Genomic DNA, 21,812 nt, shown 5'->3' with positions numbered 1-21,812 from the left:
AGGGACACCTTCCACTAGACCAGTACCTTATCCTACCTGGCCTCAAACACTACCAGAACTGGGCATCCACAACTTCCTTGGTCAACCTGAGCCAGTGTCTCAACACCTTCACAGTAAAAAATTTCTTGCTAATATCTGACTAAATTTCCCCTCTTTCAATTTGTACCTACTATTCCTTGTCTTAACACTATGGTCCCTGATGAAGAGTCACTTTCTGGATTCCCTGTAGGCCCCTTCAGGTATTGGAAGATTGCTGTGAGATCTCTACACAGTCTTCTCTGTGCCAGTCTGAACAACCCTAACTTCCTGAGCCTGTCTTCATAGGGGAGGTGCTCCACTCTTCTTACCAACTTTGTATTCTCCTCTGCACTTGCTCCAACACTTGCATGTCCTTCTTATGATGGGGATGCCAGAACTGTATGCAGTAATCCAGGGGGGATGTCACAAGAGTAGAGGGGATGAATTGTTTTCCTCAACTTGCTGCTCCCACTCCTTTGGTTGCATCCAAGGATACATTTGGCTTTCTGGGATGCAAGCACACACTGTTTGTGCTGAGTTACTCATCAGCCAACTTCATGAGGTTTGCACAGTCCCACCTCTCCTGACTGTCCAGGTCCCTCTGAATGGCAGACCTTCCCTCCAGAGCGTGACTGCACCACACAGCTTGGTGTCATCAGTGAACTTGCTGAGGCTGTCCCTGATCCCACTGTTCTGTCACTGACAAAGATGATGAACACTATCAGCCCCAGTTCTGACCCCTGAGGGACACCACTTGTCAATGGTAACCAGGTGGACAATGAATTGCTGAACACAAGTCTTTGGGTGTGGCCAGCCAGCCAGTTCTTTATCCACAGAGTGCTCCATCCATCAAATCCATGGCACTCTGATTTAAAGATAAGGATGTTGTGCTTTGCACAAGTCCAGGCAGACAATGGCAGTTACTCTGCCCCATCCAAAGTGCCATAGCCCAAGAAGGTCATCAGATTTGTCAGCTATGATTTCCCCTTTGTAAAGCCCTGGCTGTAAAATCTTTGTTTTCTATGTGAAATTTTGACAGTATTGACAAAATTGACTTGAGATCGAACACAGTGAATAGACGTAGCAGAACACTGAAGTATTAAAATATGTACACTGCTTTCTGGGTATTTAGCATGTCTTGTTGCAGGCTGTTTGAAACTGATAGGCCTAAGGTGATAACTCCCCTTAAAAGGGAGTTTATTCCTTCTTGCATGCCGATATTCAAACTTTGAATGTGTCTGTGCTTTGCTGCTTTTGGTTTTATTAGCAAAGAGATAGCAGAAATTAAGAGAAAAAGTTCTTCCAGGATTTTTCTTCAGATTTAAAATTAAAAGCAAAACATCTAAACAGAGGCTGTCTTGTCTAGATATGAATGTGATGTAGTTTTCCTAGGTCAGGTCTGTTTCAGCACACTTACCAATAAATCTGTATTTTTCTTCTGCCCCAGACTAGTCTGTAAAATTCTTTGTAGACTCATGGGTGGAAAACTGAATTGAGACTAGGAGAGCAGTTGAGTCAGGAGGGAAGAGACGATATGACCAACCCAATCTCTTGGGTTGTATGTTTTGCAAGTTTGTTTTTCACAGTTTGGTATTTGTGATGGGTCCTGTGCCTTTGGACCGTCTCTTCTTGGCTGCATTTCAGGAGCAGCATCATACTAAGTGTCTGTGATTTTTAGGATTTTACACTCTTTGTCCCTGTCTTATTGCAAGTGAACACTTGGGGTTTTTGGTTCATTTGTACTTCGATTTCTGAAATAGCTGTGATTGAAAATTTGATGCATGTGCAAAACATCTTGAACATTTGGCTTTTCAAACCCGGTGATATCTTCCCATATGGGCTTTTCATCTGAGGCCTCTCTGGATGCACTGTATGAACTGAAAACGTTGCAGTGTTGCAGGTGATGTGATGAAAGAATATGATGATGGAGGTAACATTTTGTGTCTCCTTCCCCAGATAAATTCAATACATATGTGACCTTGAAAGTGCAAAATGTGAAGAGCACAACAGTGGCCGTGCGAGGTGACCAGCCCTGCTGGGAACAGGATTTTATGTTGTAAGTATGGTGCATGCACAGCATGGTGCTATGGAGGTGCTCATGGTTGAGTCCTTCTGCAGCCCTGGTGTTTATACAGAGCTGCTAGTGTGTGTAGGAACCAAAATGTTTGGGTAGGTAGAATGCACAATCCTTGTGACAACCTAAATCATTTTCTTTCGTATTGTACGCATTGGCCTGTGGTGGAGGATGTGTGTTGGGAGATTGTCTTGGCTGTTGCCATGGACTGGCAATTGCTAGTCATGTCTGTAGTGAGAGGCCGAGTTTGAGGTTGAACTGGGAAGTTACTGTGTCAGTTGGGTCTGGATTGATGCTGTCCTTGGCCAGTATGTGCACAGCTGTGCCTGTAAGCCAGACGCACAGAGACACCTACAACATAGCTTAGCCAAGGACTAAAGGCCCATAGCTGAGCTTAAATGGAGCTCCTGGGTGTGGGAAGAGGGCTGGAGAGGCTGGTCAGGGCAATTAAAGGCTGTTGTTAGTGCACTCAGGGCCTCTGCAAGGTGATCTTGGTTACCTCAGTTGGGAGCTGCTCTGTGAGCAGCAGAACCAGTTCATTCCAGCTTTCCTGGGTCTTCTGGTGCAGTTGGCACTTCTGATTTGCTTTGGTTCTCACAGACCTGACATATAGCCAAGGATTTTTCAGTGTCTTTTAGAATGGTGGAGTTTTTTTCGGGTGGATGAATGATTTATTGATTATACTGCATCTGCTTCTGTAAGGCAAATTGAACTAAATTTACTAATGGTGGGGGGTGGGGGAGGGAATGATGTTGTATTCATCTTGTGGGGTCAAAGCTAGTGCTGCTCTTTCTCAATGGGTTTCAGGTGTTTACACAGTATCTGCAGTGAGAGACCCTCCATGGAATTTTGTGAATATGTTTCCTAATCCCACAGCAGTTTGTTTCTCCACAGCTGAAAGTGGGAGGTTGTTGCCTCAGGTTAAGGAGGTCATCTGGGTCAGTACAGTATTTTCATCATAGCTGCTCTCCCATCTCCCTTGTTTGGTAGTACTCCACTTTTGGAGCAGCACAAGAGGTGTGTGCTCCTGCATGGAGAGTCTGGAGCCTGTCCTTTGGCATCTGGTGAAATGCACACGCTCCTGAACACTTGCGTCTGCTCAGCTCTGCAGCTCCTGGTCAGACAGAGGCCGTGGCTGTCACTGATGTAAAACATTTCAGGACTGGGTAAGGCTGGGACAAGGAGCTGAACCTATCATTCAAGTCACATGCCCATACTCAAACTACTAACTATTTCTGCCTGTGATTTGTGCTCATCCTGTGGGCAGGAGCTAGCTTTAAACCCAGCCAGCTACAAAGGAGACTTCTCAGTGATGATTTAAGAAAGTATTTGAATGCATTGGATGAAGGCTCCCGTGGTTGCTTCTCCTCCTTCCCCTCAAGCAGCTCCTAGAGCTGCACTCTGGTATCAGCTGAGAGCTGAGCTAGCATGCTGTAAAGTCACTGAGACGCTCCCTAATTAGTTGCTAGGGAATATGGAAGCAGAATATTAGTTGAACTACCTTGCCATTATTGTCCCTGCTTTAGCCAGGCAACTCTACAGTAGTTCTGGTGTCTCCTTATAACTAAAATACTGCATGTGGGAACGAATGTGTTTTGCATGATCCCGTGTGCATTAAATTGTCCTAGGGGAAACAGTGCTGGTATTCCAATACTGCTGTTCTCTAGTTTGCTCTTTTTCTTCTGGAGTTGGAAAAGGATTTTGAGCACAGCAGTTTTTCCCCAAGGGAAGGCTGCTTTTACTGTCTGTGCTGTGTTTACCTTTTTCATGAGGCATAGTAGAAGAACAGACCATAAGCAAAAAAAAATGCTTCCTGTCTGTGTTTGTTGGTTTTGCTGCTAAACTCCTTGTGAGACAAAGCACTGCAGAATTTGGGGCACTGGGGTTGTTTGAGATTTGGCTATGTACCAGACCACTTCAGCACTTCAATGTATTCCCTGGGGACATCTTCGAATTTTGAAGAAGCTTTAAAACAACTATGTATTTGCTGCATATTTGCAGGAGACACCTCAAGTGAAAGTGCCCACTGATGTTTAGAACATGGTGATTAAATTGGTGTTGAAGTTGTGAGAAATGCTTTTATTTAAATCCTCTGGGTGTGTGGAAAGGATAGACACCAAATTTCAGTCTCAGCTCTATTGTTCTTAGAGCTGTTCTGCATCTAACCAGAAGGTGGAGAAAGGGAGACACAAAGGCAATCAAAGCCACTGTACAGAAATTATTTTTATTTATTATTCTTATGTGGTGATCTATCCTTTGGAGATCTCTAGAGGAGCCCTTTGTGTGTATCATGACCAGAGTCCTGCTCTGGCAGTATATGTTGAAGCAAAGTACGTGGTTTTACACTGTGACTGAAAATAGAATATTACTTCCTTCTCTTCCCTTTCTGCACTCACACTGTTCCAGCCAGCAGTCAGCCAGTCATCATCAGTCTGCAATTTGATGAATATCAAGCATGGTGAAGGCAGAGCAGTGCTGGTACAGCTGCTGGCCATACTGAGTAACCCTATCAGAACAGAGGATGCTGGAGACTCGATTACAAGATGCTAGCAGTGGACTCATAGAAGGCTGTGTAACAGCTTGATTTTGAACTGTTGCAGACTGAGCCACTTAAGAACTGGACACTCCTAACCTCAATTCCTGTGTCTCAAACAAGAACAGAAGCACTTGGATTTAAAATAGACATTTATATGCTTTACTGTAACTATAGGGTTTCTTTTGAATCTTGTAGATATTATGTTCTGTTTCAGTTGTGAGAAGGAGACAAAGTTCAAGTGGGTGCTTGGATTTGCAGCAGCTCTTTCTTATTTGGGCTATGAAGGCAGTCTATAGAAATAAGACAGTATCATGCTTTTAAATTTCCTTGATAGCTGTAACATAAATATATTTGGTCAGAAGGCAGCAGCACTCACTGTCCAAGATGTCTACTTTTGGGGATTAACAGTTGTAATAAAGGGAAGCCCTGAGCTCTAAAAATTATGGGTTATAGCCTTTCTTCATGATAAATGTGGGACAGCTGTGATGTCAACAGACAGCTCAGGGTTCTTCTCTACTTTATTGTTTTTACCAGTGTCTGCTGTGTGTGTGTGTGTTAGGCTGTTCTGAAGCAGGCATGTTACAAACCGGTATGCAGAAGCGAGGCATAAATGCTATAAAACATTGAGAAGAAGCAAATTTGAGATGCATCCTTTCGTTAATGAGAGGAAAGATGTTTGTGAAAACTTTCAGATCATTGTTTCCAAGAACCTGTCACTCAGTGGCCGTGTGGAAGTAGGTGGTGCTGGAGCAGAAGTGGTGCCACACGGCCCTGAGAAATAGGTAGTGCTCCTGATGCAGCTGTGCTTTATGTGGGACTGTTACTTTTGGCTAGGAGTACCTCCACTCACAGGTAAGTATTGGCATGTTTGCACCTGCCAGAGTACACTTGTGTTGCTGTACTGCCAAGGCAGACACTTTCTTAGAAATGGGGTGCCTGATGACAAAGAACAGCTCACCTCTAGGTTTTGGTCCAAGGTACATTTCCTTCTCCTGTGTACATAGCTGCAGAGATGAGTTCCCTACTGGCAGTTCATGCATGACATAGTCCAGAGTTTTAGTTTGCTCTCTTTGTTTAATTAGTATTAAACTGTAAGTTACTAGAAACTGGTGTTCCCTGTGAGTATAAGCTGCCTCAGCCACACGCTTCCAGGAGCTCTCTGTAGCTTGACACAGCTCTGTTCAAATAGTTCACTGGTATAATCATGGTGGTAATGCACAACATGAAACAAAATTAGATTGTATTCTGATTTTTTCTCATCTTTGCTGCCTTTACTTTTCTTGCAGTGAGATCAGTCGGCTGGACCTGGGGCTAATTGTGGAAGTATGGAACAAAGGACTGATATGGGACACCCTGGTTGGGACCGTGTGGATTGCTCTGAAGGCCATTCACCAATCTGATGAGGTTAAGCTGACAGAGAAACCTGTATTTGCTCCAGTGTTGATAATTAATGCATTACAAATCTGGCCTGGTGCAGCCCAGACTGAGCTCCTTGACAAAACTTCCACTTGCAAAGTCAGGAAGTCTGAGTGAGCAGAGAGGGCTGTCTCATCACATTAGTTTTGATTTTGTAGTGAGATTACAACTGAGAGCCCTCGCGTAGGGCTCTTAGGTCTCATTTCACTCATGTGGACTCAAGAACTAGGGCCTGATCTGTTAAGGAACACAGACAAGTGTCTGAAGTCTTAAGAACTGACTGCTTAGTCTGATAGTCCGATTCCTATGACTTACTGCTAAAGACCTCTGTCTTTTCCACCTGACATGGTAGGCCCAGAGCACATATGCAGTATCTTGTTAGGGCTTCTGGTTGTAGTGTTAGGTGAACCTTGTGCTAATATGTGTGGACAAAAGTAGGAAGTTGGTTGTGCCAATGTCTGTAACTGCCCTGACTACAGAGTTTGGCAGTTGTTGCAGCTAAGCATTTGTAACTCAAATTTTAGGGTGTTTACTTAGAAGATTATTGGATTTGAGCAGGGAGAGATAGATTATATTTTCCATAAAAGGAAAAGAGTGGGGATGCTCTGCAGTGTGGCCACGAGGTCCGGCTGGTGCTCAGTTCCTCTTGCTGTCCAGATGCTCCTCAGTCGTGCCTTTGAAGGTCTACCTTTGCAGTTCCACTGAGAAGTCAGCACTTGTCTTTGCTGCTTGCTCTGGTAGATGCATCTGAGATTTGGAAGAAATCCAGTTTGAAAGAAAAAGCCAGTGCCTACTGGATGGATGTAATTTTATGTTAAAATAGGGTTGATAATGCTGTTAAGCTCTTTTTGGACTGTATTAGCATGTGTGTGAGAGTTGGTGCATAAAGTTCTTCAGACTTGAATATTTGTTCACTTAAGGCCTTTGATTCACAGGAGGGTCCTGGGGAGTGGTCTACGTTGGAGGCAGAAGTTGTAATGAAACATGATGAAATCTGTGGAACCAAAAACCCAACTCCTCATAAAATTTTGCTGGACACAAGATTTGAATTACCTTTTGGTGAGTGCATTTCCATAACTTACCCAGGGTGCTGACAGTGGAGAGAAAGTGGGAACAACTGAAAGTTTTATAATCAAGTTGTGTTTTTTGTTCATTCTCAGTTCAGTCATTATAGTTCAGTGGAGGTCATAAGGCTGGTATAAATTTTTTGTTTGGCTTGTTTCTGACAAGATCTGAATAAGTATGAAATATTTGAAGGTCCCTGGGAGCTGGAATAATTAGATTAGCAGCAGTTTTTTCTTCTAATAGTGTTTCAGGATTGTGCAGTCACACGTTTTCTTCCTGAGCAGGAGCATTTGCTTCTTTGAATCTAGACAGATTTGGCTGTAGAGGAGGTCAAGTGTGTTGCTAGAGCTATTTTGTGGTGAGTGCCTGTAGCCCTCTTAGACATGTGCAGTTCAGTTAGTGAAACATTAATGTTTAGTGCTCCTGAACATTATCATTAGCAGAGTATATAAATAACTTAATGTTGTAAGAACTCCCTTTCTGGCAATTACTTATGGTTGAAAAATGCAAAATATGGAAAAGCAGCTAATTGGAGCAAACTTATCTCAAGTAAAGTTGTGTGTAATTTTAAAATTTTATTTTACTTAAGCAAACAAAAACAACCCCCAAACCAAATAAACCCCAAAAGTAAGGCCTTAGCCAGAATGCATCCTAGGCTTGCGTAACTTCTCTTTCCAGCTCTTGGCTGATGCTGGAGATGAAGAGCTGAGATGATGTTTTTGGGGTTTGTGCTGTCTTTTTTTTTCATGCACTGAGCATTGAAGTGTTTCAAAGTGTTCTGTCACTGCAAGGCTCATCCCTCTCCTTCTGCCTCTTGCATCCTTTTTGCTGCAATGCCCAAGTCAGTGTGAGCAATTTGTATCCCACTCTAAGCAGGGGCAGAGCATTTGTGCAGGCACTGGCACTAGGTGAGCATCTGTCAGGATTGTCCGTCTGTTGTGGGAAGAAGTTAGGACATCTGTGGGTCTCCTGCTCTGCTTCCTGGTGCCAGGGGATGATGCAGGATTGGCCCTGCAGGTGGACAGTCAATCCAAATTGCATTTTGTGCATTGAGTGCACTGTTGTGAGTTTGCACAGCCCTCTGAATGGTTTTACTTCTGGGAGAGCACTGTGTTCTGTAGGAGCAGTGGCACTGCTCTTTAAATACAGTCCAATGTGCAAAGGGGAAGAGGTGCCTGACACCTCAGCTGTCCTGACAGCTGTCTGATGCTGGTCAGGAGTCATCCCTCTTCCTCAGGGAAATATCCTGGTGTTCCACTGCTGCTGTCCGTGAGAAGTCTATTGGTGAAGTTACTTTTTATGCAAGAAGAGGAACAAGTCTGTTTTACCTCACCAAAAATCTTGGTTGTTTGGTACAAGTGTTGAGGCTTCTGGGAGGGACAGAACAAGCACACAGAGCTGAAGGCAAGGCTTGTATCCACTGCCTTCTCATCTGAATTAATTCTGCCACACTTGCTTGTAAACTGTCACTGCTTTAAAAGAAAATGAAGTTCTGGTGTCTCCCTTTGTACTGAGAGTGTCCAAAAGAGAATTTGCTTTCTTTTGCCATTCATATTATGGACTGCATTGCATTTTAAGGTAATTTTTTCAAGCATAAGAAAACAGACTCCATGTAGATAAGTTAGAACATCTGAATTTTAAAAATCAAAGTATTTCAGGTAATAATGTGTTTTCACATTACTTACTTCTTTGCTTACCATACCAAATACTGAAGTAACAGGGATTCCACACTGTTATGTTGAATGATTTTTGTTCTAGGGTGTGAAAAGTTGTCTGCCTGTCCAGGGTTTCATAATGTCCAGGAAAGAATGGGTCCATGAATTAGCTCTTCCAAGGCTGCTCTTCCCTAGAAGAGTGCTGCAGTTTTTGCTTTGATCTCCATTTTCAGTCTGATGTGCCATGGCAAGGTCAGAAGGAGGTTGAAAAGCAGGAGGCACTAAGGGTGTGTCATAACTCCTCTAGAAAGTGGCATCTACCCACGTTCCCTACTCCAGTGGTGCTTCCCGTCACACCATGACTAAGTGTCTCCTGCCATCACCTTTGGGACAGAAGGACTCTGCACTATGGATTAGGCTCTGTCTCCTTTCCCTTGGGAGATGCCTCTGCATCTCTCCCAGTGGATATGCAGGTCAGTTTCCCTTTGCTGGATGGCAGCAACATGAATTCTTAGTGCCCTACATGTTAAGATTCTTTGTCATGTGAGTTGGGAGCTGTTGCTTTATCCCTACACAGGGAAGTAAATGGATCGCTGGTGTGCTGTGGAAGTTCTTAAGTCAACAGCTGGGCTTTAGAGGCAAGATTTTACTAACAGCAGGTTAGGAATGACACTTAAGAACATTGTGTGTCGTGTTTTGTTTCCCAGGTGAAGATCTCTGGGCTATTGTAGATGCATGAGAACCAGAGTGATGTGTGGGTTCATGTACAGCTTGTGCTGCATTTCAGGTTGGGTAAAACACTGCTGCTGGGATAGCAGCTTTAAAAAACCTGTGTGTTCTCCTGTTTGGCTGTGCTTTTTCTATAATTTCTGGCTGCTGTCTCATTTGGATGCACACAGATGCAGTACCCCAGGTTATTCAATGTTTAAAATATTTTAAACATTGAATTTTAAATAAGTTTTTTTAAATAAATATTCAATTTAAAATATTTCATTCTATTTAGGGGGAGCTTGAGAGGTTTTTAAAGGTTTGTAAAAAAGAATAAATTAATTTGAAAACCAGAAAAGCTGAAGTCCGTGATGTAAAACGTGATGGTGTATGCAAAGAGGTTTAGAAACTGGTTTGTTGTTTGCACTATATTTACCCCAGATTAGTTTGCTGTTTCTGCTTCCCACCTTGAATCTTGATACATTCAAGATTGTTCCTTCCTGGTATCTCTTCTGCTGGTCATCTGGAGATGGGAGCTGCTAAAGCTAAAATAAGTGCAAAACGTGCTGATGCTGATAGTGGTAGTATGTGATGAAGACAACTTAGAGATTTTTAAAATTTTTTCTTTCATACCAGACTTGGCGTTGTGAAGCAGTCATTTCCTACCAAAGGCTGGTGGGAGTTTAGTCTCTGCTTCTGGTGATAGAAAATAAGCTTTTTTAAGGTCCTGCAGGAGTTAAACATTGTCAATGGCAAAGTTCTTTTGGTTCTTTGTAATGGACAAAGAACGCTGATGGTGGCCCTCATGTGTCTCCCGTGTGTGCTATTTCATGTTCCAGGTACATCTGTTGCCTTGTGGTCAGTTAGTGTGACATCAGCACATGCTCTGCAGGGGAGGGCAGCTCTGTGGGCCCTTCTGTGTTGCATATCTCTGTGTGATGGACTGCAGTCCTGGGGACCACGCTGTCAAATGATGCTCTCTGCCAGCCCCATGTTCTTGAATGTGCAGTCTCACAGAAACAGAATGGCTGCAAATCCTCTGATACAAATATGTAACAAATAGTGAGGATGGTAAATGTGAGGCATTATATTAATCTGCAGGGTGAGAAGGTTTGTGCTTAGTAGTCAATTAAAAATGGCAATAAACTGCCTTCTTCATGGCAAGAAGTGATTGTTAGGCGAGACAGGCTGGAGCCACTTTCTCCTCTGATCGTATCTGTTTCCTCTTTGGAACAAGAGAGACAGTGGAGGGATACTGCTTTCTTGGTTGGTTTAGAAAATTTTCTGGAAGGGGAAGAAAATCTTGCTGTTATTGTTTTGATGCAGTGAGTGTGCATTGGCACACATTTTTCAGGACACTGCTTTCCAAGTGTAAAATTGTTCTGCTTGATAGCAATTTACTCTGTCCCCCTTTTTTAGAAGTGCAGTGACTGTGCAAATCCCTCACAGGATGCAGTACTCAAAAATGCTTTTGGCTCCCAAACTATAACAGTTTGGTTCTGTGCCAAGCAGTTTCTAGTTCATAATTGTAGCGAAGATGCTTTTAGTGTTCTCCGCACTCCCAGGGTGGGAGCATGCTGATCTGCATCTAACCGTGAGGTAGGGTAAATGTGCTTTGTTATTTTAGTGTCTTGGGAACTGAACAGAAAAAAAACTCAGCTCAGCCAAGTCATTTCAGTGAGAACTTAGAAGATTCCCATACATTGGAAAAGGGAAGAAGTTTGGGCTGGGAAGAGAGGAAGCCAGGTGAACACTTGCAGGAAAATAAAGGGAGAGAGGGTATAATTTCTGCTTTCAGCACTTGTTCTCACTCCTGCCAAGCTAGGTTTTGCCCCAGCCCAGGACTTGCTACCCTAGGAAAACTCAGAATGAACAAGGTGACGTGCAAGGGTCAGAGCAAGGACCAAAAAACCTGAGGAGAAGAAGAGCTTTAGGGCTGAAGTGCCTGGTTGTTGCCAAGCTAGAGACCTCTAAGCAGGAATGCTGTCATATTTAGCTTCCTGAGGGTCTGTATGGATGCACAAAATTCTCCTCTTTTTTCCTTTCTTGCTCTGACAAGTCACTGCACCGCTGTGTGCCCATTCCAGATGTTAGGGCATGCACTTGCCCTGAGCAGCCCCACCTGGGACCTCCACCCACAAGCCTGCTCCTGTGCCCAGGAATCCCACATCAGCTCAACTTGGAGCCTTCAGTCCTGAGATGCTGTGGGAGTTGCTCATCCCTCACCCCTGCCATTGCCATGTCTGTGCCTGCTTATGGGCCCTGCAGATTCAGGCCCTGCAGATTCAGGAACTCAGAGAAGATGGGGTTCAGCTTCCAGCTGAGGATGGCAGTGAGAGCAAGGACAGTAAAGCTTGCAGTGTTTCTGTATTGGTTTCAAATTAATAAGCACCAAAAGATACTGAATCCACCTGTCTGTCTCCTCTCTGTTGTTTTTCAGCAATTTTGTTTCACTGACATAAGGCCCTATTCCTTGTGTTCACCAAGCATGGTGTCAGTGGAGTCCTGAGATGGCTGAGGCCTCAGGTGGCCTCTCTCTGGACTAGTTCATCTTTTTATCTTTTAAGCAGAAGTTCAGGTAGTGCAGTAATTTCCGTTGTAGCCAAAAGCTGAGCAGTGATGCAGGAGCTGGCCCGTGGATGGGGCCTTGCAAGCAGTCTGTGATCTCTGTGCTAGGGATTTCCACTCTGTGTATTCCAGAGAAACAACTTCAGCAAGACTGCTGATTGAGGCAAAACACAACAGAAGCTTCCTCAAAAAAAAAAAAAAAAAAAAAAAAAAAAAAAAAAACCCAAAAAAACCAAAAAAAAACCCACCACCAAAAAAACCCCCAAATTCTATCTCATTGGGATTTCTTCTGGGCAGGTAACTTCACTCAAGATCATAGGCCAGTTGCTTCATGTTTAAAGTTTGCTGTACAATAATTTTACTGATAGTAGCTAGTATTGATGACAAGAGTTTCTCTGAGATCAGGAAGATGTCCTTAGCAGCTGTTATCTGGACAATAGCTGATTTTTATCTCTGACCTGCATAAGAAGCTGTTTCAATAGAAGCAGCAGTCCAGCAGTAAAATCTGACAACTCTGTTTATGAAATGAGCATCTGGGCTGTAAGATAGGAACAGTAAATCCAAGAGACAAGTTTTGCTCCTTGATGTCTGGGCATGCCACTACATCATGGGTTTTGGGAAGGCATTGAGGCCTACCCTGAGACTTCCTCAATTTCTGCAGTGTTAATGGTAGTCATTGTTTCAGCCCTCCTCAGTCTCTTTAGTCTTCATTTCAGGCTCCAGATTTGAATTGTTTGGGCTCTAACTTTTAGTCCTCATTTAATGAGTTTTTCTTTACCTCTTAGAGAAGTGATGTCTTTCCAAGACAATTCCATGGGCTTTGCTGTAAATTTTAATTTCTTCATGTCATTGTTAGAGTTTGTTCTCCTAAATCTCATCAGGTTGGATGCTGATAGCCATTCACTTCACTGATGCCTTCTTTCTAGATCGGTTCTGTTCAGATTTGCTTTGAATGCCAGCCCTAATTTGCGCAGAGACTATCTAATAAATCTGTGCAGCTGTGATCCACAGCCCTGAAGATCAAAAACATGTATGTGTTTCTACAACTCTTGTAGTTGTGGAAGAGTCTCTCATGTTTCTCTTACCTTGTTTGCTGATGGGTATTAACAACAAAGTAATGTACTGTACATCAGAAAGAGCAGCTGGCTTTGTGTGTTTTCGTTAAAATAAATTACTTTGGTGTCCCTTCAAGCAAGGAGAAATGGGTTGTCTTTTTTTCTGTTTATTGCAAGTTTTTTGGAGTCAGATCCTAAGCTTCCATAAAACTTTCTCAACTGTGAAGTATTTTAACACCTTGTGTGGGTGAGGCTAGTTCCATAAAAATTCTGTGGTGTTTCTGTTACAAAGATGTGGACATGAGTTCATAGTCCAAGGAAGTGTCTACTGCTGAAACTTGAAATTCCACTAAATCTGGCATGTACTAGTTAACAGTGGTTTGTGTTCTGTTGTCTGCAGTGTTTTTGGGCTTGTTACCTTCCTAGGATGATCATTTGTGTGGCTGAGAGAAGACACAAGTAGAACAAACATTGTCTCAAAGTACAAGAAGAAAGCAGGTCTTGGTCCTTTCTGAAAGCCTTGTGGGTTCCAGTAGAATGCTCACCTGCCAATAAATCTTCTTATTTTTTTCTGTGAGGAGTGAAAGTGGATGTAACTTTTGGAATGACCTTTTCAGCAGGAGGTCACTTTGTCCTGCTTCTCCCATTCTTGCCAGTGCACAACTTAGCATATCTTTGTGATGGTGTCCATGGAGTACAGTTCATTGCAAGGAAGCAAACTTACTGGCTCTTTTTGAGGCTACCTGAAAGTGTAAAGAGTTACAGGAGATGGGAAACCCAGCTGAACTGGTATAGCACTCTCTTCCTGACAGCTTGCCGGGGTGGTGCTGTTTTTATCTGGAGGACTCTCTCCATTTCCTTCCTCTGTGAGCTTTGAAGCTTCTGCAGTGGTGCAGTTTCAGGCCATAAATAGCCAGATTTCAGAAGTTGCTACATTCAGGGATGTTGAGTGTCTAGAAAAAAACCAAACCAAACCAATTTTTTTTTTCTTTTCCAATGTTTTCACACCACTCCATCCCTAAATAATTTTGTGTTAAGCTTTTCACAGCGGGTTGTCTGCATCTCTGAGCATGTGCTTTGAAAGGCGAAATTCTGAGTGGCAGAAGTCAGTGTTCCATTAGGACAGTATATACTTCAGGGTGTGAAATCGAAAATAGTTATCACAATAAAAGTGATAATGCTTGCTACTTGCTGTCAGCTTGGTAGCTCTTCTCGAACATGAAAATGTGCTTCATTTCACAATGAATCTGCAGTGTGGCGTAAAAGTAAGAATACGCTTTCATGTGAATATGACTGCCTATAACACTGTTTATTCCCTCAAAGTATTTGGCTTATTGCTGGCAAAGAAATAAGAGATCATTTATTTTTTGGTACCTAATTTGTGTTACACCAGGAGGTGTTTTTTGTGTGCATAAGATATGCTATTCAAAGGCAGCCCTTGTGCTGCTGGGATTATAAAAAGCCTCCAGAACATGCTCTTTTTACGTGTTATCAAACATAAGCAAGTGTATTAAAATACACTTGGCTGTTGTGAAATGCTAATTCTTGAAAGCATATTAGCTTGCATCTAGCTAATACTTGAATTAATGTGAACTAGTCTGTCTTTCTCTTTCCTACCTTTGTGTAAGTGTGCATTTGGTTAATCACCTTTAAACAAGAAAGCAGGTAAGCCCTTGAAGTGTGCTGCTATTTACAATGTTTATTTTCCATCTGAGTCCTTTTTCTTAAAAATCACATGTGGGTTTTTTGTGTGTGATCTTTAATAGTAATGGTAATGAATGCAAAGTTGCCTGGTTAACAAGGTGGTGTGACTTACTCTTTTGACTTAGATATCCCTGAAGAAGAGGCCAGATACTGGACCAGAAAATTAGAACAAATAAATTCACTGGGAGATGATGAGGTAAATATCTAAATTAAAAGAATATTGTAGCCCTGAATGTCTTATAACTAGCTTTTTTTCTTTGTATTAGATCCCTGTGATTAGGGTAAATACTGAATGTTGATAATTTACATGTGTTCCATGAACTGCTTACAGAACTCTTTTCTCAAGTATATTGTTTAGTGTTAAGGAGGGGAATATTTTTCTGCATGCTGGAAGTGCTTGAATAATGTTTTGTTGATGCAAATATGTTCATAGGAAGGGCGACACTGTGCTTTACCTGAGCAGACAGTGAAACCATTTTTGACAGGCTGTGGTAGGTTCTTTTTGTGAAATCAAGTCAAAAAGGACTTTTTTTGCAGTTGACTGTTTCTTTGAAGATAACAAAGCAAGATAATGAATCTTTATTTGACCTGAGGACTGTTGGAGTGTTGGCTTTTGTCCTAATGCAGTTGTTAATGGCTCAGTTTATGTGCATCTTGTATTAGAATAAGTCATAGCTATGGCTTTATGGTTCCCTGGCTCTGGTGTGTACTTTGCTAAGCAGCTATGAAATAGAGGTTACTTTTTTTATTTCTAAGAGAGACTGTTGGATGACTGAAATTTTGTTTGCAGTCCATACTCTTTGCAGAATAAGATTTAACATGTTAATGCCTGTACTAGAAATTAAGTATATGGAAAACCCCAATACTCATGTGTTGATGTGAACGTCATTGAGTAAGAGTATGGTGCTGGTGAAGCCTTTTTGGCAGGTGTCTTTCAATAGCAAGATAACTTGCAAAATACTCTGCCAATGCAATGACTTCAGGAGATTTTTGTTCTGGGATCCTTCATCTATTCTTTTCTGTTTATTAAGTGGGTGATTTGGTTTATTGCGCAGATGAAGGAGGTAAGGTAGATTTTATTTTTGACTGAGGACAGACCAATATTCGGATGGGTAAAAACTTAAAGAATTTAGGGCAGCCTCTCCTGCCTTCCTAGAAGTTTGAAAGCCTCTAAGAATCGATGAAAAGCCAAATCTCTGTCAGTTGTTTTGTCAGTGATGCTGCTGTGCCTCCCCGCTCCTGTGGGCTGGAGCAGCAGTTCAGGTACTTCAGCGAGGCACAGGTGCCCTCTAGTGCTTCACTGAGCTGGTATGTGCTGAAAGACATCCTGAGCTGAGTCTCCCCTTTCCCTGCAGTGCCACACATCTGCTTGCTAACTTACATGCTGTTATCAAATACCAGTAATGAAGTAATGTGTCTGTATTTGTGACCTAGCAATTTCAGATTTATTATGGATGTTCCCTTTGACTAGGGAGAAAAAAACTTGTGCAGGGCCTGACCTCAGATGGTTCTTCTGTAGTTCTCCACATTTGCCAGCCATCCAGAATGGGGATGAGATCTTCCTTGCATATTCCCCTAAGTGGCAGTGACTTGTAGCTCAGGAACTTCCAGAGCCAGAGGCAGTATCCTTGTGTTGAATATCACTCAATGGATTTCTCTTTTCTGGATGCCGGTTGCCCTTTAAATGCACCCAGGTCAGTTATGTTTTTACAAAGGAATTCAGCACCTTAATTGTGCATTGCCTGAAGAAATATCTTAATTGCTCTGAGCAAACAAACCCAGTGTTTGAGAAACCAGCTGGAGGCAGGTATGTTTGAAAAATTAAATGACTGATCCTCATGCATTCAGTCCCTGCCACTCAGCTTCACAGACCTCACCTTTTGGGCTGTGGAATCCTGGTCTGTGCAGTGTTTTTTAGCACAAGACAACTTTGTGCCTTTGTCTACTTTGTTTTAAGTGCACCTATCTCTGTTTGAGATAATGAATGAGCAGACGAAAGCTGCAGAGGAGTATTGAAGAAGCAGGTTCATGTGGAGTTCAGGTAGTGTCATAGAAAGGCTTAGGCTTTCCAGCCTCTCTTCCTACAAACACTTAATATTCCGTTTTAATTTTGGGACTCTTGATAGCCATCGGGCTGATGCCTTAAAAAGACCAAACTGCTGCCATTCTGTGATCTCTGAGGATAATAATTCAGAACCCACTGCTGTCCTGTGCTACTGCAATTGCTCATCAGCAGACTTCCTTTCACCACTTTGTCAGCCAGTCAGTGCTGTGAGATCCGGCAGTTCTTGTTTTCACAGTCCTGATTAACTCAGTGGGTTGGCAGTTTGCTGATGATAAGACTAACCACCTTTCAGGATCCCTTGTGCATTTTAAATAGCACAGATTGAAAGATAACCGCGGAAGTCTGAAGTCTGCACGTTGTCACCTTCCATGCACAGAACTGGTCATTAATCCCTACCAAATCCAAGGAGAGACTGTCGAGTGGCTGTGTTTTGCACAGGCTGCAGCACCAGCTTGCTAAGTTTGCCACTTCCTTTGTTGTCAGATCTTTTTTTCCTAACAAATACTGTTCTCATTATTTTGGTCAATAGTCCTAATTTTCTCATATCTTTATGTAATAGAAGATAGAAGAGAATAACAAAATAAAACCACTGGCATTCCCCTAGGGAACGCTTTGATGCTGTAACAAACAGCTTTGTAAAAAGTCAAAGCTGGCTAATTGAAATATCTCTATGTTCTCTAATTTAGTATTAAATGAGATAAAAAATTTTTCACTTTGAATGTGAAGTAGATCACAGAAGAGTTTGCAAGTGTTGGCTGGGCAAATGTGTTCTTGCCTTGCCAGGCACATAATTACCTTTCTGCTGCCATCTACTACTCCGGATTTGCTGTGAGCCCATATGAGATTTGAACTGCTGAGGCTGTGGTGGAATGTGTAAATGTAAACAGGCTTATTCCCAGATTGGAGCTCCCTATCACACTAGCATTGTGGTGTGGAGAGCCAAGTCTTTTCAATGTCTAACTGAAGGTCTCAGAATTGTTAATAGGGCCTGTGCTTATTCTAAAATAATGCACTTCACCTTAAACAGAAGTGCATTTTGTAACTTGATTTTGGCATGAAAAAAGAGGACACTTCTGGGACTGTGTTAAAATACAGATATCATGGAGAATGTATTATGGAGATATTATGCTTATAGATACTGTGTTTTGATAATACCAGGGATATTTTTTCTTACATGTGGCATGCTGTCATAAAGTTACCACTTGCTTTCTTATCTCTCTATATGCCTTCCTATTTTTTTCTTTCCTTCCTTTAGTATCCCTTTCAGGAGGAAGTCCAGAAGAAACCATTGCCGAGTGCTGCCTCCCAGTGTTGTAAGTCAGACTTGTTTCTTCTCAATATTTTTTCCTCTTCCAATGTACTTGATTTCGTTTTGTGGTTACATGTCAAGTGATGGTGCATCTGACCAACATTTTCGTATTAGAAGTACTTCAATTTCTGTGCAGTTATGAAAAGCTGTGCTCCTCAAAATATTGCTCTGCAGCCTCTGATGCCAGGAAGTTAAATCAGGCATTGAGTCTTGCACTTGCTGTTGTCCTTGTGTGCAATAGGAAAAGAAAATTTGTTCAAAGTCACTAAGATTGTCAGACCTGTGTAATATTTATACCACTAAGAAAATGCTGTGTTTTTTCATTTGACTGTATTAGGCTATGTTCTGCTAAAACTTCCTTTGTTAAATATAATTTTTATTACTGTTTAATGAAATTTTAAGAGGCAGAAAATAGGTGGAGACAAGTACTACTGGTAGCCTTTTAAAATGCACCAGAGGTTTGTGTACTTGATGTCTAATTTCTTCAATATTACTTTTCAATGCTGCGTTGATGGATGGAAAAAATATTTTTACTAATTTCTGCTTGTCTTGTCTTGCATTTTTTATGCTTCTGAAAACATGGATGGAAAACTAATACAGCACTTACTGTATCTGATGATCTGCAAAATTAGATTTCTGAAACACTGCTTTTAACATAAAATAGATGAAAGCTCAGTGATGTCTCTTGTGAATGTCTTATTTACTTTTGGCAACAACATTAATAGAATTCAAGCTCCATAATTTAAACAAATCTTTTATCCTCTACTTCAAATCCTTTAAGATATGCATATTATACATTGCAGGCTGTTTATCCATTAGGCTGATTATAGGATCTCCTCAAAACTGATAATATTAGGAAATGCTAATTACTGTTTACCTTTTTTTGAGTAGAATTAATTTCTCTGTGTACTATTGTTATGTTATCTTTAAAGTATCTTCAACAACTCTAGACATTAAAGAATTGGCTACGAAACCTGATTGTGCTGTGTAGCTGGAACATGTAGAACTCTATATCGAAGTATTCCAGTAATACCTTCATTCTAGTTCATTCTAGGTAACACTTTGTGTCCTCCCTTTCGGGAGAAAAAAAAAGTATATTAAGAATAAAGCAGAGGTTTTTTGTTTGGTAGGGTGTTTTTTTTGTTGGTAGGGTGTTTTTTTGTTTGTTTGGGGGTTTTTTGTTTTGTTTGTTTCTTGTTGTTTTGGGGTTTTTGTTGTTGTTATGCTGTTGTTCTGCTTTGGGCTTTTTTTTTTTAGTGCGTTTTGTTTTGTTTTTTTAAGTGTTCAGAAGGGTACAGTTGGTTTGTTAAGCCCGTAAATAAGAAACATTTTGGGAGAAACTAATATTTGATTAAATCATCAGAATCAGAAGAACCCGTACTGTCAAAAAGTCAAAGAAAAACTGCCTGCTGTATGAAGTGTCCAAGAAATGAATGTGTTATTTGCTGAAATTATTGTCCTGGCTCTGTGCCCTGGGCTTTCCTTTTGTTTGAGGGAGACTGATTTGATTGAATCTCCCAAGTATTGAGATGTATGGGTAAATTAGAGGGAATGCTTCTGTGTGGGGAAAATAGCTGCACTTGTTCCCACATCAGGGTGCTTTTACATCCCCCTGTAGCTGGTTTCTCCCCTGGAGAACCAGCTGGGCTCTTGCAGACAGACACAATGAGAAGCAGCACTATGGCCACCCTTGTTGTGCTGCCTGTTAACAGCCTGCATCTTGCTGGAAAGTGACCTTTTGCAATATTCAGTTGAAGGCCTTGTGGTTTGAACAGTTAATGTCACATAGGAATTAATACAATCATTCATGGGATTAAAACACTCATTAGAATGGATGTTAAACATTTCATAGCAGTCTGTTGTTAATGTATTTAAGAATTTTCAATAAAGCTGATGGCACTGCATGTACTTTGGATTGTTTACTGCCTGCAAGTATTTGATGTCTATGAAAATCTATTTACATGGAAAAAATACAAAATAGACATTTAATATAGAGGTACTTTTGAAAAATGAACTCTGCCTGCATCAACTTGTGTATAAGAGTTGTCAGCTTGCCTCAATACAGCACAGTCCTTTGAGACTCAAGAGTTTAACACAGAACATGCCCAGATTGTATCTCTGTTGAAAGCTGACCTGACCTTTGCATGTGACACGGGAGCTCAACCTTTTTTACACAGGAGCAGGGTGGGTGTCCTTTACCACACTAAAATGTGTTCAATATGGAATGTTCTTACTTACCATGTGGGTAAGTAATTGGTAGGTATATTTTTAGATAAAATAAAAACATGCTCAAGAACACTTTTCAGGCTCATCCAATTTTCCACCACATCATTTTTCATTTTCATCATCTCTATGTGCCAGATGAGGTATGGTTACTGTTTGGAGCAGGGCAGTGAACTAAGCATTTATTTAGTAGAAGGAAAAAAACATGCTCAGTGTGAGTAGGTTTTACTCCACCAGAATGTTTTCCCAATCCTTCAAAAACCACAAAATTATCTTAAAATCTGAGGCACTATAGAACAAAATTCTGCAAAACATTTCACATAGCTTGCACTTAAAAAATAATTGTACATAACTGCATATGCCACTGGTGTCCTGCTTAGCCATTCTGCCTGCTCTCAGAAGACCATTTTGATGTCCTTGTTCTAGCTAGAGAAAGTCCTACTCCAGCAGGCATGATCAGGTTCACTAATTAGGAAGATACATGTCCTTGCATGTTAAAATTAGATTACACTTCTGCCCTCTTCTGCATCTGTACTTCCCACACATCTTTTACCTTTTCAAAACCAGATTTTCTTGCGGTGGTCTCCCCCTTCCTGCAGGGATGTAGCTTGTTCAGTTATCTCCCCTGAGTAGAGGCGGGGAGAAGGATGGAGCAGGATGTGAGAGAAGTGGCCCCATCTGAAAGCCAGCCTCTGCTCTGAGGGTGGGTTTTTGTTCCTGGGCATGTATGGGCTGCTGCCTTGGCATGGTGCCATGGGAAATCTCAGCCCACATTGGGAGCTCGAATGTTTCCAGAGATTGTTGAGCTTTCAGGCTCCCTTTCACAGTCCCAAATGCTGTTTTGTTCTTAGAAGACTGTGACCCATAATTTCTGAGGTAATGTGGGATTTGGGCTTCCTACCTATTCTTAAATGAGGCAGGTGGTTCTGTTGCATTTGCAGTCTTTTGTAGGCCCTGCTGATTTTGGCACTTTTGCCTCTTTCCTTCATTACAGTTAACTGTTTCATTTTTAACTCCCAACTGCTGTGTGTCCCTATGTATTCCTCCTGCCCCAGAAAGATCACATGCTTCCAACTGATTTCGCTTTCAGTGATCTCAAGCAATAAATAGAGCACTGGAGTGTCCATGCATAAGTTTTGTTTGCCTTTCTATTAAATGTAGTCATAATTATTAATGTTTTGAAATGTCATTGTTAGAAAACTGTAACATCCCCATATTGGCTTTTACCCACAGCCTGAAATTAAATATAAGTTGAAAAGACAGCAAGGTTTTGTTGTGTGGAAATTAATTTTAAATTATGCCGATTGAAAACATATTATTTGATTACTTTGGCATTGAGTCAATAAGCTCTAAGTTACTTATTGTGAGGAGTTACAGAAATCTTTTCCTTGCAAGCTCAAGATAATTTCTGGACAC

At 41.6% G+C, this 21,812-nt stretch overlaps 1 protein-coding gene across 3 annotated transcripts in view; it reads left to right on the top strand.

The window, feature by feature from the left end:
* Window positions 1–21,812, top strand: part of UNC13B (unc-13 homolog B) — a 208,002-nt gene that overhangs the window by 26,243 nt on the left and 159,947 nt on the right. For 2 of the 3 annotated variants that reach the window (XM_059837152.1, XM_059837151.1), the window contains exons 3-7: window positions 1,975–2,074; window positions 5,915–6,032; window positions 6,980–7,103; window positions 14,925–14,995; window positions 18,120–18,177. In XM_059837152.1, coding sequence (XP_059693135.1) covers window positions 1,975–2,074; window positions 5,915–6,032; window positions 6,980–7,103; window positions 14,925–14,995; window positions 18,120–18,177 — 471 coding nt within the window. The remainder of the gene's footprint in view (window positions 1–1,974; window positions 2,075–5,914; window positions 6,033–6,979; window positions 7,104–14,924; window positions 14,996–18,119; window positions 18,178–21,812) is intronic. The other variant, XM_059837153.1, reaches the window with a different exon arrangement.

This window comes from Haemorhous mexicanus, chromosome Z, assembly GCF_027477595.1.
Source record: "Haemorhous mexicanus isolate bHaeMex1 chromosome Z, bHaeMex1.pri, whole genome shotgun sequence".
Taxonomy (NCBI): domain Eukaryota; kingdom Metazoa; phylum Chordata; class Aves; order Passeriformes; family Fringillidae; genus Haemorhous; species Haemorhous mexicanus.
The sequence above is the reverse complement of the archived record's forward strand: the minus strand, read 5'-3'. Positions and strand labels throughout refer to the sequence as shown.